Here is a 13,478-nt window from a genome sequence, read left to right on the forward strand (position 1 = left end):
ATGTAGAATAGATGTGCGGAAATTTGTCTTTAGCCAGCGGGTGGTTAATTGCTGGAACAAACTTCCATCTGTCGTTGTGGAAGTTGATAGGTTGAATAAATTAAGGAGGAACTGGACAGGCATTTGGAGGGAATGGTGGGATTTTTTTTTTTTTGGCTGATGCTGCATAAGCTCATACACTTGCTTTCTTGCATCACATGCCACTGCTACTACTACTACTATAAATGGCACTCATTTTTCTATCATAATTCAGCCCCCCCCCCACCCTTCAAAGTGTGTGGGGTGTGAATTATGGGCACTATATCTGCACCGCACCAGCAGCATATTATAATTTGGCTATGATTTGATGATTATTGAACATTTGTTTAATAAAGGGAGGTCATAATCCCACTGTATAAGGGAATTGCAGGTTGTACTTGAAATACTGTATCTAGGTATCAAAACTGAACTTAAAAACAGACGTAGATCTTCTTATAAGGTTTCAAAGATGGGTGATCTGCTTGGTGAGATCTGCAAAAGGGTGCCTATATGAAGAAAGATTTCAAATATGTGGGCTCTAGAGCTTGGTAACTAGCCACCTTAGAGGGGATAGTAGAATGAATGGCGAAGGTAGCGAATGCCAACACGAGAACGATGAGAAACGTTGGATAACTTACGTGGAAAATTAGTTTCCCGATACAGCACTCTAGCGCTGCTTGCTCGGTAAACAGACGGTAGATATTATTGGTCTGGAGCAAAGTCGAGAATGATATATTGATTGACAGGTAGGCGTGGCAAACGATGTGCTGATTGGTGCATAAACACAACACGCGATAACATCGGTTTAGGGTAACTTGCCCTAATGAACGCTTTCCATAATGGTGAAAAAAGGTCAGGTTACCTCCACTTGAATTTCATGGGAGCTTGACCCCCTCCCGAAATGGAGGGGTAACCTAACCTTTTTTCTTTAGAATCATGGGTGGACTAGCGTATAAATTGTTTATTAACAAAATATTAATTTTTTATTACTGTACTCTTATTTTTAAGGTCAGATTACGAAATATAACGAAAAATAAAGAAACCTTTTCCTTTTTTCGTAACCAAACCTAAATAAAAACACTCATGAACTCCAAAAATCTGCTTTTAATAATGAGAAAAAAACATAATGAAGATCATAAAAATGAACAGAATGAAACTTTTATTAATTTAGTTTTCATCAAAAAATCAACCAACGTTTTATTTTCCTTACAAATTTCTTCCATCTTTAAAAGATTCGTTGCTACCATTACCTGTTTACCGTTCATCACAAAACTATTATGCACCATTCTTTAGTCATAAATACACATTATAATGCCAACCAATGACCACAGTAGCTTGTCGTCTGTCGCGCCCACCACCAATCAGTTCATCATTTGCCACGCCTACCTGTCAATCAATATATCCTTCTTGATTTCGGCTCCAGACCGATAACACCTACCGTCTGTTTACCGAGCGAGCAGCGCTAGAGTCCGGTGTCGGGAAACTAATTTTCCGCATAAGTTATCCGACGTTTCTCGTCATTCTTTACCTTAGCCAAATGAATGAAGGCAAAATTGTACTCTTACGATTCCAAAACTAGGGGACATAAATTTAAATTATGAGGAAAAAAGTTTAGACTGGATTGTAGGAAGTTTTCTTTTGGGCAGCTAGTTTGTTAATTATTGAAATGAGTTAAATCTGTGGGCAGGTATAGCTGAGAGCTAGAGGAAATTCAAACAAGGGTAGCTTGTTTATTTTATTTATTTGTCTTATTTTTTTTATTTATTGGTCAGTGCAGCAAAAGCCTGGGATTTCCTTGCACCCTATGGCTAGTAGTACCAGTACTGATTGAATGCTGAGACGTACACAATTTTCAAATTATTTCAATGCCTGCATTGAAATATAATCTTACAGCACTTGATGAGAGTTTGTCAAATTCTATTAATATTTGGCTGTTGGCAATCATTGCTTAGTTTTAAAGGAAGGAGTGATCATCTGGAAACCTTCATTTGTGTCAGTGTATCTGAATTTATTCCAAGGTGTGAATGGAATGTAGTCAGGACAAACTCTAAAAAAGAAAGCCATAAAAGTGAAAATGAAAAGAGGAAGAAATCAGCTTTTGGCTGCAGGCCTAGCTCCAGCAATAAAAATATAGTTCATCATCATATAAACGCCAATTTTTAAAAAGCTAAATTCTGTTCTAACTCCAGAGAAAAACATGTTCATATTTAATTATTCTGATTTGAACAAGGCATTTTGGCTTAATGCAATTCCAGCCTTCCTTGCAATTCTTCAGATGCCATCTCCTCAGATTCACAGTTTAAAATATCTGCTAGCAGAATTAGAGAGAACTATTCTGACAATTTGCAAATTGTGAGAATAGTTATTTGGCGTATACCCATTTATATGCCCATTTCCAGAACCTGGTTCCAACAGTGTATAACACCTTTATTATTTAATATATTTCAAATTAATAGTAATTACTTCTTTTGTATACCTGTTAGCTTGTTAAAGTATTAATCTGGAATGGTTTAATTGTTGTCTTTATTGCAGTGCAAAAACATGTTTTGTTTATTTTCAGGAGTTAATCTACCAGTATTTGAAAGTTATCAAGATGGAACAGATAGTAAGTTTTGTCTTTTGTGTGTTTGTGTTTTGTAAAAATGTAAAACTTATTGATTAGTGACCATTGTAGAGAAATGCTCTGAATTAAATTAATAATAATAAGAATAATATTCTGAATTAATGATAAGAATAACTCTGTTACATAATTAAATTAGTATTTAAAGATATTTAAATACTAATCAACAGATATTACATAGCAATTTACAGGCATTATTTAAAGTTTACAGTTGATATAAGTTGATAAGCCTAGCTACAACATTGTTTAATTGTCATTTATAATGATAAAAAAATAAGTTGTACTTACCAATAATTTAATCCTCCTAGTGATCCTTATATTAATTAAAAGAAAAGAAAATGCACTCTCTCCAACTAGTCATAAACAAAAAACTAACATCTAATGTATTGTAAGTGGCACGATTAACTTTTTTTTTGTTTACTGAGTCATGTAAGATGTGATGTTCATAACATGTATCTCTAGGTGAAGTATTGTTGTTGATTGGAATAGCTGGTATCTAGAAAGAAAAAAACCATTATGTAATATCTTTAGTAGTGAATTTAATTAATGCTGAAACTGTTTTGTTAGTGTGCAAAAAATTTAAAAAGTGGAAAGTTAATGAAATCAGAGGAGGAATAATTCCATGTCCATCTGTGGTTGTCTTAAAAAGTCAGAAAAATTTAGTGCAGTGCATTCTAATTAAAGATACATATTACCTGACACACACACACACACACACACACACACACACACACACACACACACACACACACACACACACACACACACACACACACACACACACACACACCTGTGTAAACAAAGAAGAATTTGAGATATGTTCTAACTTATTCTTTATCTGGAACTTATTGGAAGAATTAATTAGTGTGTGTTTAAGAGATATTGCTCCAGGAAAGTTTGATCAAGTACCTCAAAGAAGGGTATTAATAGAATTTGAAAGCAAGATTACAGGGTTGGGTGTGTGTGTTTTTTTTTTTTTTTTTTTTTTTTTTTTTTGTATCAACTGTGTTGTATTTTAATGGTAGAGCACAGGTTCTTTCTTTTTTATTGCTGAGAAGAAAGTTGCATAAGGAATGCTTCAAGAGCAAATAGATAGTTTGCCATATTTAACTTGACTTTTAGTTGGATGTTGAAACTCATTAAAAGATTTAAAATTAATTGTTTAATGTTTCTGCTTGCTAGCTCTTTGTCATAGTTGCAGGTTGTATTTCTTAATCCTTTGTAAAAGTGAAAAAAGGAAAATAAAATAAAAGTGGAAAATGAATTTGTTTAGACCCTTGTGGAATGCCTTTTGAGAAATCTCCCTCTCTTAGTTTTGCTCAAGAATACGAACAAGGGGAAACTTGAGAAAAATAAATTTATTTTTAGCATCAGCCAGTGTGTACCAAACAAAAAAAAAGTGTACTGTTTAACTGGAAGTAATAATTTTTTTTCTGTGATTATGTGAATAAACACTGTACATTAAGTACTTCCTTTGCAAATGTCAGAATGAATTCAGATGATGACTATTATGGAGCTTCATGAAGAAAATAGTACTTATTATACTTTTCTATGGGTATTATTATTTCCTCTTATTATTATTATTACTCTTATTATTATTATGGGTAATACTATGGGTATTATTTCCTCTAAGCTAGTGATTTACAGTTTGTGATCCTCCACCATTATTTGGCTGACCCAGTAGTTAATCATCAAAACAATTAAGTTCAAATAAAGTTTTAAAAACTATGATGTCAGAGAACACAAAAATAGAATGTTGAAATCTATTCTTAAGGCACTCACAAAGAATGTCATGTAGGGAAAAGATGCGATTACTTGAAATGATTGAGATGTATAAAGCCTTGAATGGTTTGAGCATGCTCAATGCTGATGGGATTCTTCCTCTTGCTCAGAATAATCACATGAGAGGGCATAAATTCAAATTGAAGAAAGACAGATGTAGGATAGATGTGCGGAAGTTTTCCTTTAGCCAGTGGGTAGTTGGTTGGTGGAACAGACTTCCATCCTTTGTTGTGGAAGTTGATAGCCTAAACAAATTTAAGGCTGAGCTGGACAGGTATTTTGGAATGAACGGAGGGGTGAAATGGGAGCGGTTTTTTTTTTTTTTTTTTTTTTGGTTGATGCTGCATAAGCTTGCTTTCTTCCATCATATGCCTCTACTAATGCTAATGTTCCTTGAAAGATTACTTGAAATGTTAAGCTGATGATATTGCTAAGATCATGGTCACAAAGGTAAGCATAAGTGTCACATGTAGCCATGCACTTTTTTTTTGTTAGTTGTTGGTGCATCAGCTTCTGTGGCCATAATGCACCTCCCAAGGTTTTTGCACTACTCCGAGCCATGCACATATCTAAATATACTACTCCAGATGAGTGAACCACTAACTAGATGAAGCAGGGTAAAAATTAGAGATATAATGTATGTAATATTTGTGTAATGTACAAATTTCTTTAGAAAGTTGTAGTTATGGATTTATTGTTATTAATTGATTATGCAGATTCAAGATTACACAATACTGTCCTCAAAGTGGTGCCTATGGGCAACTACACACTTCTGTCATCATCTGTGCAGTTCTTGGAAACACTACTGTTAATCAGAGGAGCTATCCTTGCATTTTTCCCCTTGTCCACACTACTGAAACACCATCTTCAGTTAAGATTTAAAATCCCAAAGAGGTGAAAATCTGACAGCGAGAGATTCAGGAGTACAGAGGATATGGCACCTTGGTGTCTGTCAGATACTTTGTCTCACTTAGCACTCAGCAGGCTGGTAACATTGTGTGAGAACAGTCAGTTCTTGTCAATCCTCCAAATCCAGCAAATCTGCACAACATTCAAAATGAGTGTTGAAAGTGTCAAGATTTGGGTCAACTTTGTCCTATTACAATTAGTATATTGTTATAATTGGAAGGTGCCGTAAAGACTATAATGTGAATGAATTTGGTTTGAAAAATACTAATATTGTTGAAGTTATAGAGCTAAGTATTGTTTTACAATGGTGTGTGCAATTTGCCACAAAATGAGCACTACTCATTTGAATGGGTGGCTTTTATATGAATGAATTTACAATTATTTTATATACAACTATTTTAATTTAAGTTATTCTTTTGAACACCAGTGTTTCATTATTCTCTTTATGAATAATATAAATTAAAATTATGAATAAATTATAAACATCAGTTATATTTTTCATAAAGCCTATGAATTACATGGACTTGCAAGAGGAGGTCAGCAGGTGGCTAAACTCAAGAAAAATTATGCAAAGGCAGTGGAGCTTCTGGTTGAGCTGGCATCTCTTCAGACATCATTTATAACTTTAGATGAGGTTATCAAAATAACCAACAGAAGAGTAAATGCTCTTGAACATGGTAAGCTAATACATATTATAATTATTTTCTTAATGGCAGGAATACAAGGCACATTCAAAAAGTTCCTGGAATTTTACTAAATGGTGGGCCAAAAGTTGTGAAGGGGTTTTAAAAATTTGTAACTTTTTTCTATAATAGTTTTTTATTTTTTTTTATTACAGATAAAGAAGTCCTTGGAATATAATGGAGACTTACATGGTTGAGCAACATAACAAGATCATTGAATTTTATATTTTACAAACCGATGCTCAATTATTCAAATACAGAGAGCATATCAAAGACTATTCCAAAAACAAAGGTCTGTAGCTGATTTTTTGCAAAGTGGAAGACCACGAAGTAGCCATACAGATGACAACAACATGGAGTGAGTACAGGAGAGCATCGAAGGAGAACCGCAAGAATCCACTAGAAATCGAGCATTTCAGTTGGGACTATTGAGGACATCACTGAGGCACATTTTAAGAAGTTGTTTACAACTATTTCCATACAAGCTGCAGTTGGTCCCTGAATTGAAGCCAACAGATCGGGTCCAGCGCTTGCAATATTCAGTAGCTTTTCAAGAATTGGCTAGAGAAAATGATGAATTTATTCATGAACTGATAATGAGCAAAGATACCCGTTTTCATTTAAATGGCTTCAATAATAAGCAAAATTGCACTGGAGTATCAGTAATCCAAGAATAGTTCACCAGTGACAAATGCACCCATTCGCTGTACAGTTTGGTGCGGTGTTATATCTGAAAGGATCATTGATCCTTCTTTGAGGACAAAGATGGTGCTTCTGTTAATTAAACGGTGACTGAATTCAAGCCATGGTTAGAAGTTTTTTACCTCTAGAGCTTGTAAGCAGTCCAATAATGTGGATCCAACAAGATGATGCAACAGCACACACTGTTTGAGAGACTGTGGGCTCAAGATCAATTTTTGGCAAATGCATAATCTCAAAAAATTCTACATTTAATTGGCCTCCACATTTGCTTGATTATCAGCTCCAGATTTCTTTCTTTGGGGCTACCTCAAGGAACTAGTTTATGTTCCTTGCCGTAAAGGAACATAAACAAAACTGGCAACCGTAAAGGCATTAAAGAACAACTTCCAAGACAAAACAACATCTTTGTTAAGCTGAAAATGGGGTCACTTAAGTGACATAAATTTTCATAATCAGTTTAAATAATTATTCCATTAAATAAATTAACATTTTCATTTTATTTCTTGTATTTTTACTCAGTTTTGAAAAATTTATAGGCATTATAAATCCCTTAGCAACTTTTGGCCTATCCTATATAAAAGTTTATTCAGTGAACAGTTGGCTGCAGAAAACATCACTGTTTTCTGCAGCCAAGAACTACTGAGCCATGGTGCAGGATCCAGCCAACCTTCTATTTTTAAGGTTGTCTTCACCTCAGAGTCACATGAAAATGTGTCAAAACCTGAAAGTAGTAAGCAGGAGTAAGTGCTTCTACCCCTAGCTACAAATTCATGGTGCACTGTGCTGTCATCATAAAAAAAAAAAACAATCAGCATTACTTTGACATTGATTTTGTTGCACAAGTCCGTGGAGACATTTTTGTTTGCCATTTGGATGATCCAACCTTGGTATTGGGGTTGTTAACAGACACCCAGCTCTCATCCCCAGTGACCACTTTTCTTAGGAAGCTCAGGTCCTGCATAGATTTTTCAAGCAAATCTCCTGTGCTGACTTTCCTGCTGTCCATTTGGTCATCCAACAGCTGGCATGGAATTAGCTTTGCACATACGATGCATACCTAAACCTTGTGTCAGGATTGTGTGTACTGAGCTTACAGACAGTCCAACTTCATGAGCAATCTCAACAGCAGTCATTCGCTTATCATTTTACACAAGTTCCTTCACTTTTGTGACCTTTTTTTGTAGCATCAAAGGGTGTCCTCTGCAAGGCTCATCTTCCAGAGTTTCCTGTCCTTTTTTAAAGCGATTAAACTGCTTGTAAGCTGCTGTTTTCTTCAACACATCATCTCCATAAACTTTCTGTAATGCTTGCAGCATTTCTGTAGCACTTTTCCCAAGTTTAAAGAAGAATTTGATGTTAGCACACTGTGCAAACTGCAGTATTCCACAACCAGCTGTAACGCAAGTGAAAGTGGTCAAGTCAGTTCCCACTTGGCATGTGTGCACTAAAGTCAACACCCAATGAAACCTTACATCATAGCGCAAACTATTTAAATGCCAGCATGCAGTTTTTGAAACTTTTTGAATGTACTACGTATATAATGTTAGTGTACTATATAATTTTAAACAATTTTGTTATTAGTAGGTGATTTTGGCACATTGATTACTTTGGCCATTGTTCATAGTGCACCAGTTCATATGATATATTAATTCTTATCTTCCTAAATATGTTTTTGGCCAATTTGCAGGAGATCAGCTAACTGCATCCCTAATTGAAGACTTCTCCAAATGAATGACAAGTGACACTGTCACAAAGGACAAACATTCTTTAAAATAAAATTATAATAATTATAGTTATTATAATTATCATTGTGCTAATTTAAATGCAAAGGTATAATTTTTCAAATAAATGTTTTAATAACCTTTAATAGGGATTCTTTTATAAAATATATTTCAAGTGAAGGCTAATCTCCTAATCAACAATAACTTTTGTCTTAAAAATATACGTATTTATTTGTGGTACCAATGAGTCTGGTTTTTATTTAAAAAAAAAACTAAACTTACAAGTAATTTATTATTATAGTAATATTGGAAAAGACTTTCTTTAAGTACATGTAACCTGTCTCTCTGATCATGAAATTAGCAAGATTAGTAGAGGCATATGATGCAAGAAATCAAGCAAGCTTACACAGCATCAGCCAAAAAAACCCACAAAAACACACTTCCCATTTCACCCATCCATTTTTCAAAAAATGTGTCCAGTTTTTCCTTGAATTTATTTAAGCTATCAAATTCCACAGTGACAGATGTAGGATTGTCCCAACAATCAACTACCCCCTGGGTAAAGGCAAATTTCCGCACATCTGTTCTACAACTGTCTTTCCTCATTTTGAGTTCATGCCACCTCAGGTTCATAATCTGAGCAAGAGGAAGAATCCCATCAGAATTGAATCTGCTCAAACCATTCAAGGCCTTATATAGCTCAATCAGATCACCGTGCAGGTGCCTAGTCTCCAGACAGCAATTTGTAGAACTTAAGCCTTTCTTGGTAAGAGCATCCCCCCCTTCGTTCCTGCTCAACAATTTCGTTGCCTTTCTCTGTACTCGTTCTAGTAATTCTACATAATTATTAAAATGAGGTCTCCAGACCTGTATGCAGTACTCAAGGTGTGGCCTGACCATTGCCTGATACAAAGGGATAATCACCTACTTATCCCTGCTATCAAAATTCTTGTATATCATTGACAAGACCCCATGAGCTGCTCTGGCAGCCTGTCTGCACTGCCAGAAAACTTCATATCTGACTGCACAATTGCTCCCCGGTCTTTTTCATTCTCCACTACCCAGAGTGTAGTACCGCACAGTTGGTATGTTACTCTGGGATTACTGCTACCCACATGCAGTACTTTGCATTTGTCAATGCTAAATTTCAGTTGCCCATCTGCTCAACTTTTCTAGATCTTATTGCACCAGCATACTGTCATCAATAACCCTGCCAACCTTTGTATCATCTGCAAACCTGGACTTGATGTACCTTCATCATATCATTGATAAATATAGAAAACAACAATGTGCCCAACACCGAACCCTTGGAGACTCCACTAATAACATTAGTTCACGAAGGGCAGTGTCCATTGATTACCACTCTCTGTCTTCTTCCACTCAGTCATCCCATTATCTATAGTTATCCATAGCAGCAAATTGCCCTTAATGTCATACTGCTCCAATTTGTACAGTAGCCTTCCATGTGCAACAGTATCAAACGTTCCCTGAAATCCAACTATAGGATATCAAAATTATTTTTGTATCCAGTTTCTTTGTGACTAATTCATAGTATCCAATCAAATTGGACATAGAGCACTACCTCTTAACAAACTCATGCTTTGTCTGAATTATTACTGCAGTCTTGTCTAGATGATCCTGCAGTGCTGCTTTAACCAGTGACTCTGTTATTTTCCCTGGAACAGAAGTTAAACTAACAGGTCTGTGATTATTTGTATCACTTTGATCCCCCCCCCTTTGCAAATTGAGGTCACATTTGCACATCTCCTGTCCATGGGGAACTTCCCTGAGTCCAAGGAAACTGTCGTAATTATGTCTACGGGTTTGCTTACTTCCTCTGCTACCTCCTTTAATATAACTGGATAGATCCCATCCATCCCAAATGCCTTTCTTATATTTAACTTCAACAATTTCTCACCCACTTTGCTCTCAATTATAACAAAATCATTTAGCTTCTTGTTAGAGCTTGATAGACTTCTTTGCATTCCCCTCCTTAAAATAACTCCTCATGTACGAATGTAGATGCAAAATACACATTGTTTGTCAGCTAGGTGAGCAGGATCATCAACAGTCAAACCATCAATATCAAGTGGACCAGTCTGATTCATCCCCTTCTAGAGTTTATATAAGTAAAAACGTTTTTTGCATCCTTTGCCAAAGATTTCTCATAATCTGCCTTCGCTTGCCTTACCTGCTTTGTGACTTGATTACAGATTAGCTTATATCTACATTAGGCTTCTGTTGCCTGATAATTTATATCCATCCCATGCATTTTTCTTCTCTGCCACACGTCTCATTAGTTCATCTGACATCCATTTAGCCCTAAACCTTGAAGAGTATTTCTTAGTTGGAATGAAAAGCCTAGTAGCTTCCAAGATTAATACCTTGAATACATCCCATTTAGAATTTGCTGTTGGTACCATCATCAGTTTGTCCCACTGTACAGAATTAAAAAACAGTCTGAGACTACTGTAGTCACCTTTATGAAAGCAAAACTCTTCACTTTACCCCTGATCCCTGATGGTAGTTACATCTTTAAGTAAATCCCACATCAGTACACTGTGATCACTGCCACCTAGTGGTTCCTTTATCTGCAAATTCTTAATGCATGAATAATCACTGCTGATAATCAGATCAAGAGTATTACTCCCTCTGGTTGCCTCTCGAACATGCATGAATAAATAAACAAAATTCTTGCTAGTGTGCAAATGACTAACCCACATGTTCCAGTTAAAACGTTTCTGATTTACTGGCACACTCTATTTCTCTGTGTTATATAGTTGTTCATTTGTACTCATCAGAGTCATTAGGCCTATAAGACACTCCTACCCTCATTTTTGCTTTCCCAGTGCTTATGTCACACCAAACTGACACAACATTTCACTGTCCGCCAATGTCAACTGGATACACTTAATTCCTTAGATTTTGTGTTTCTTAACTAACAGCATAACTCTCCTGTCTTCCTGTCCTATACATTGTACTCCCCAAATTCCAATTCTGCATTCTCATTAATTATATCTGTGACACCGTGCCTCTGATTTGACAACAATATATGCCTTTGATGTCTTGACCAGCACTTCAAATTCATCTTATTTATTTACTATTGTCCTAACATTGATATACATGAAAGTATACATGCTCCTGTTCTTACTCTTAGTTACCCTAACACAGCCCATGTATTTATTTGTTTCATGATGACTCCTACTGATCCCTGAAATCCTGAACACCTTTTTACCTAGGTTGCTGCTCATTCTAATAGAAGCAGTACAAGAATTACTTTTACCTCTGCCTGTGGCTACTATTATTCTATTAGTCTGTGAATCCCCCCCAAACCAGAAGTTTTCAGACCCACCAAACACTGCTGGATAGCATCAGCAAATATTCTTGCACTGTTTCTATTTAAGTGTATCCTATCCCTGTAGAAGCAGTCTCTCCTGTTAACAAGCACAGACCACACCGAGAAAAATTCAACCCCACGAGCCTCGCACAATCTCTCCAGGGCTGAATTGATTGAAACTTGCAACTTTTTTTCAACATTGACCTGTACTTGTTAAGTAAATCTACAGATCTCCTACTCTTAATGTCATTGGTGCCAACATGTACAACAATATCACCCTTTGTGCCTTAAGGGCACAAAGGGTGATATTCTGCTCTACAACATCATCAGCTTTTGCCCCTGGCAGACATACTCTGGTCCTATTCCATCTATCCTTTTTACACAATATATTACCCATCTCCCTGACAATAGAGTAACCAACAATAATTAACTCCTGTGGGGCCAGCGCATTCTGCCTTGGAGATTGCCGCTGTGTTGCTTGATGCACAAGAGTGAGCTCTGGGGTTGAGTTGGGTAGCTGAGAGCTTGACGGGCCCCTCATTATGACACTTTCAATTTTAACCCTAACTTACAACTTTTTTTCAACATTGACCTGTACTTGTTAAGTAAGTACACAGGTCTCCTACTCTTAATGTCATTAGTTCCGATGTGTACAACAATATCACCTTTTCTGCCCTTAAACGATATCTGCTGTACAATGTCATCAACTTTTGCTCATGGCAGACATACCCTGGTCCTATTCCACCTATCCTTTTTGCACATTATATTTCCTGTTTCCTGAGAATTGAGTCACTGACAATAACTAGCTCCTGTGGGACCAGGGCATTCTGCCTTGAAGATTGCCGCTCTGTTGCCTGATGCACAAGAGCTCTGGCATTGAGTTGGCAACTGAGAGCCTGATCAGTCCCCCATTTTAATTCCTTCAAGGGCATCTACTCTACTCCTCAAACTAACATAGGTGCCCATAAGAATGCTCAGCGAGCATTCTGATGGGTGCCTAATTTCTTCACACTCTCTCTGCACCTAACACACGAAGACATTCTACTTAGCTAGATCATGTCTTGCTCCAGAAAGGGGCGCCTCCATAGCCAGGTGGGCAGGAGCAGCAGTGCATAGTACACGCTTCTTGATTAGACCAGGGTTCGAGCCCGTGACCACCAAATACAGAGGATGCGGAAAGTTCAGGGAATGACCACCGCATATCCCTGGAGCAATATGGCCTTAGTTGCTAATGCTCCTAAAAACCAAATAACAAATAACAAACAGCTCCAGAAAAGTCTGCATAGAATTCACAAGTTATACATTTCTTTAGACTGTGATGTTTTGGAGAATCGCTCCCTTCAGTTCTGCCACAAGTCACAGTACTCCCACTACTTTGTGCCTGTTGCTTTGGTCTGGGGCTTGATTTCAATTTAATTGATTGACAATAAAAATTAATAAATTTAATGGATCAGTTGACTACACTAAGCTAACAGATTCCTAAATGCAGTGAAACGTATAACGCTGTCAAGTTTTATGTTTACCTTATGCTATCTAGTTCATGATATACACTATGCTATACTGTACGATCTAATATACTATAGCAATGGCGGCAAAGTTTTGAACAGATAAAGGTTCTACGTATATTAAGTAGTAACCTACAAAATCTCTAGCTAAATTCAAAATAAATTAAGGAGCGTGACTAGAAATATAAATCGATTTATAGA

At 36.4% G+C, this 13,478-nt stretch overlaps 2 protein-coding genes across 2 annotated transcripts in view; one reads left to right on the forward strand and one right to left on the reverse strand.

The window, feature by feature from the left end:
* Positions 1 to 13,478, forward strand: part of LOC150084817 (V-type proton ATPase subunit D-like) — a 61,901-nt gene that overhangs the window by 19,808 nt on the left and 28,615 nt on the right. Inside the window, exons 4-5 of the mRNA XM_090376625.1 lie at positions 2,579 to 2,623; positions 5,836 to 6,006. Coding sequence (XP_090232751.1) covers positions 2,579 to 2,623; positions 5,836 to 6,006 — 216 coding nt within the window. The remainder of the gene's footprint in view (positions 1 to 2,578; positions 2,624 to 5,835; positions 6,007 to 13,478) is intronic.
* The window catches only part of LOC150084818 (uncharacterized), a 139,170-nt gene continuing 128,724 nt past the window's right edge, over positions 3,033 to 13,478 (reverse strand). The window contains exon 6 of the transcript XR_016547116.1: positions 3,033 to 3,134. The gene's annotated coding sequence lies outside the window, so the exon portion shown is untranslated. The remainder of the gene's footprint in view (positions 3,135 to 13,478) is intronic.

Source organism: Mastigoproctus giganteus, chromosome 6 (assembly GCF_048544385.1).
Source record: "Mastigoproctus giganteus isolate SK-2022 chromosome 6, ASM4854438v1, whole genome shotgun sequence".
Lineage (NCBI taxonomy): Eukaryota > Metazoa > Arthropoda > Arachnida > Uropygi > Thelyphonidae > Mastigoproctus > Mastigoproctus giganteus.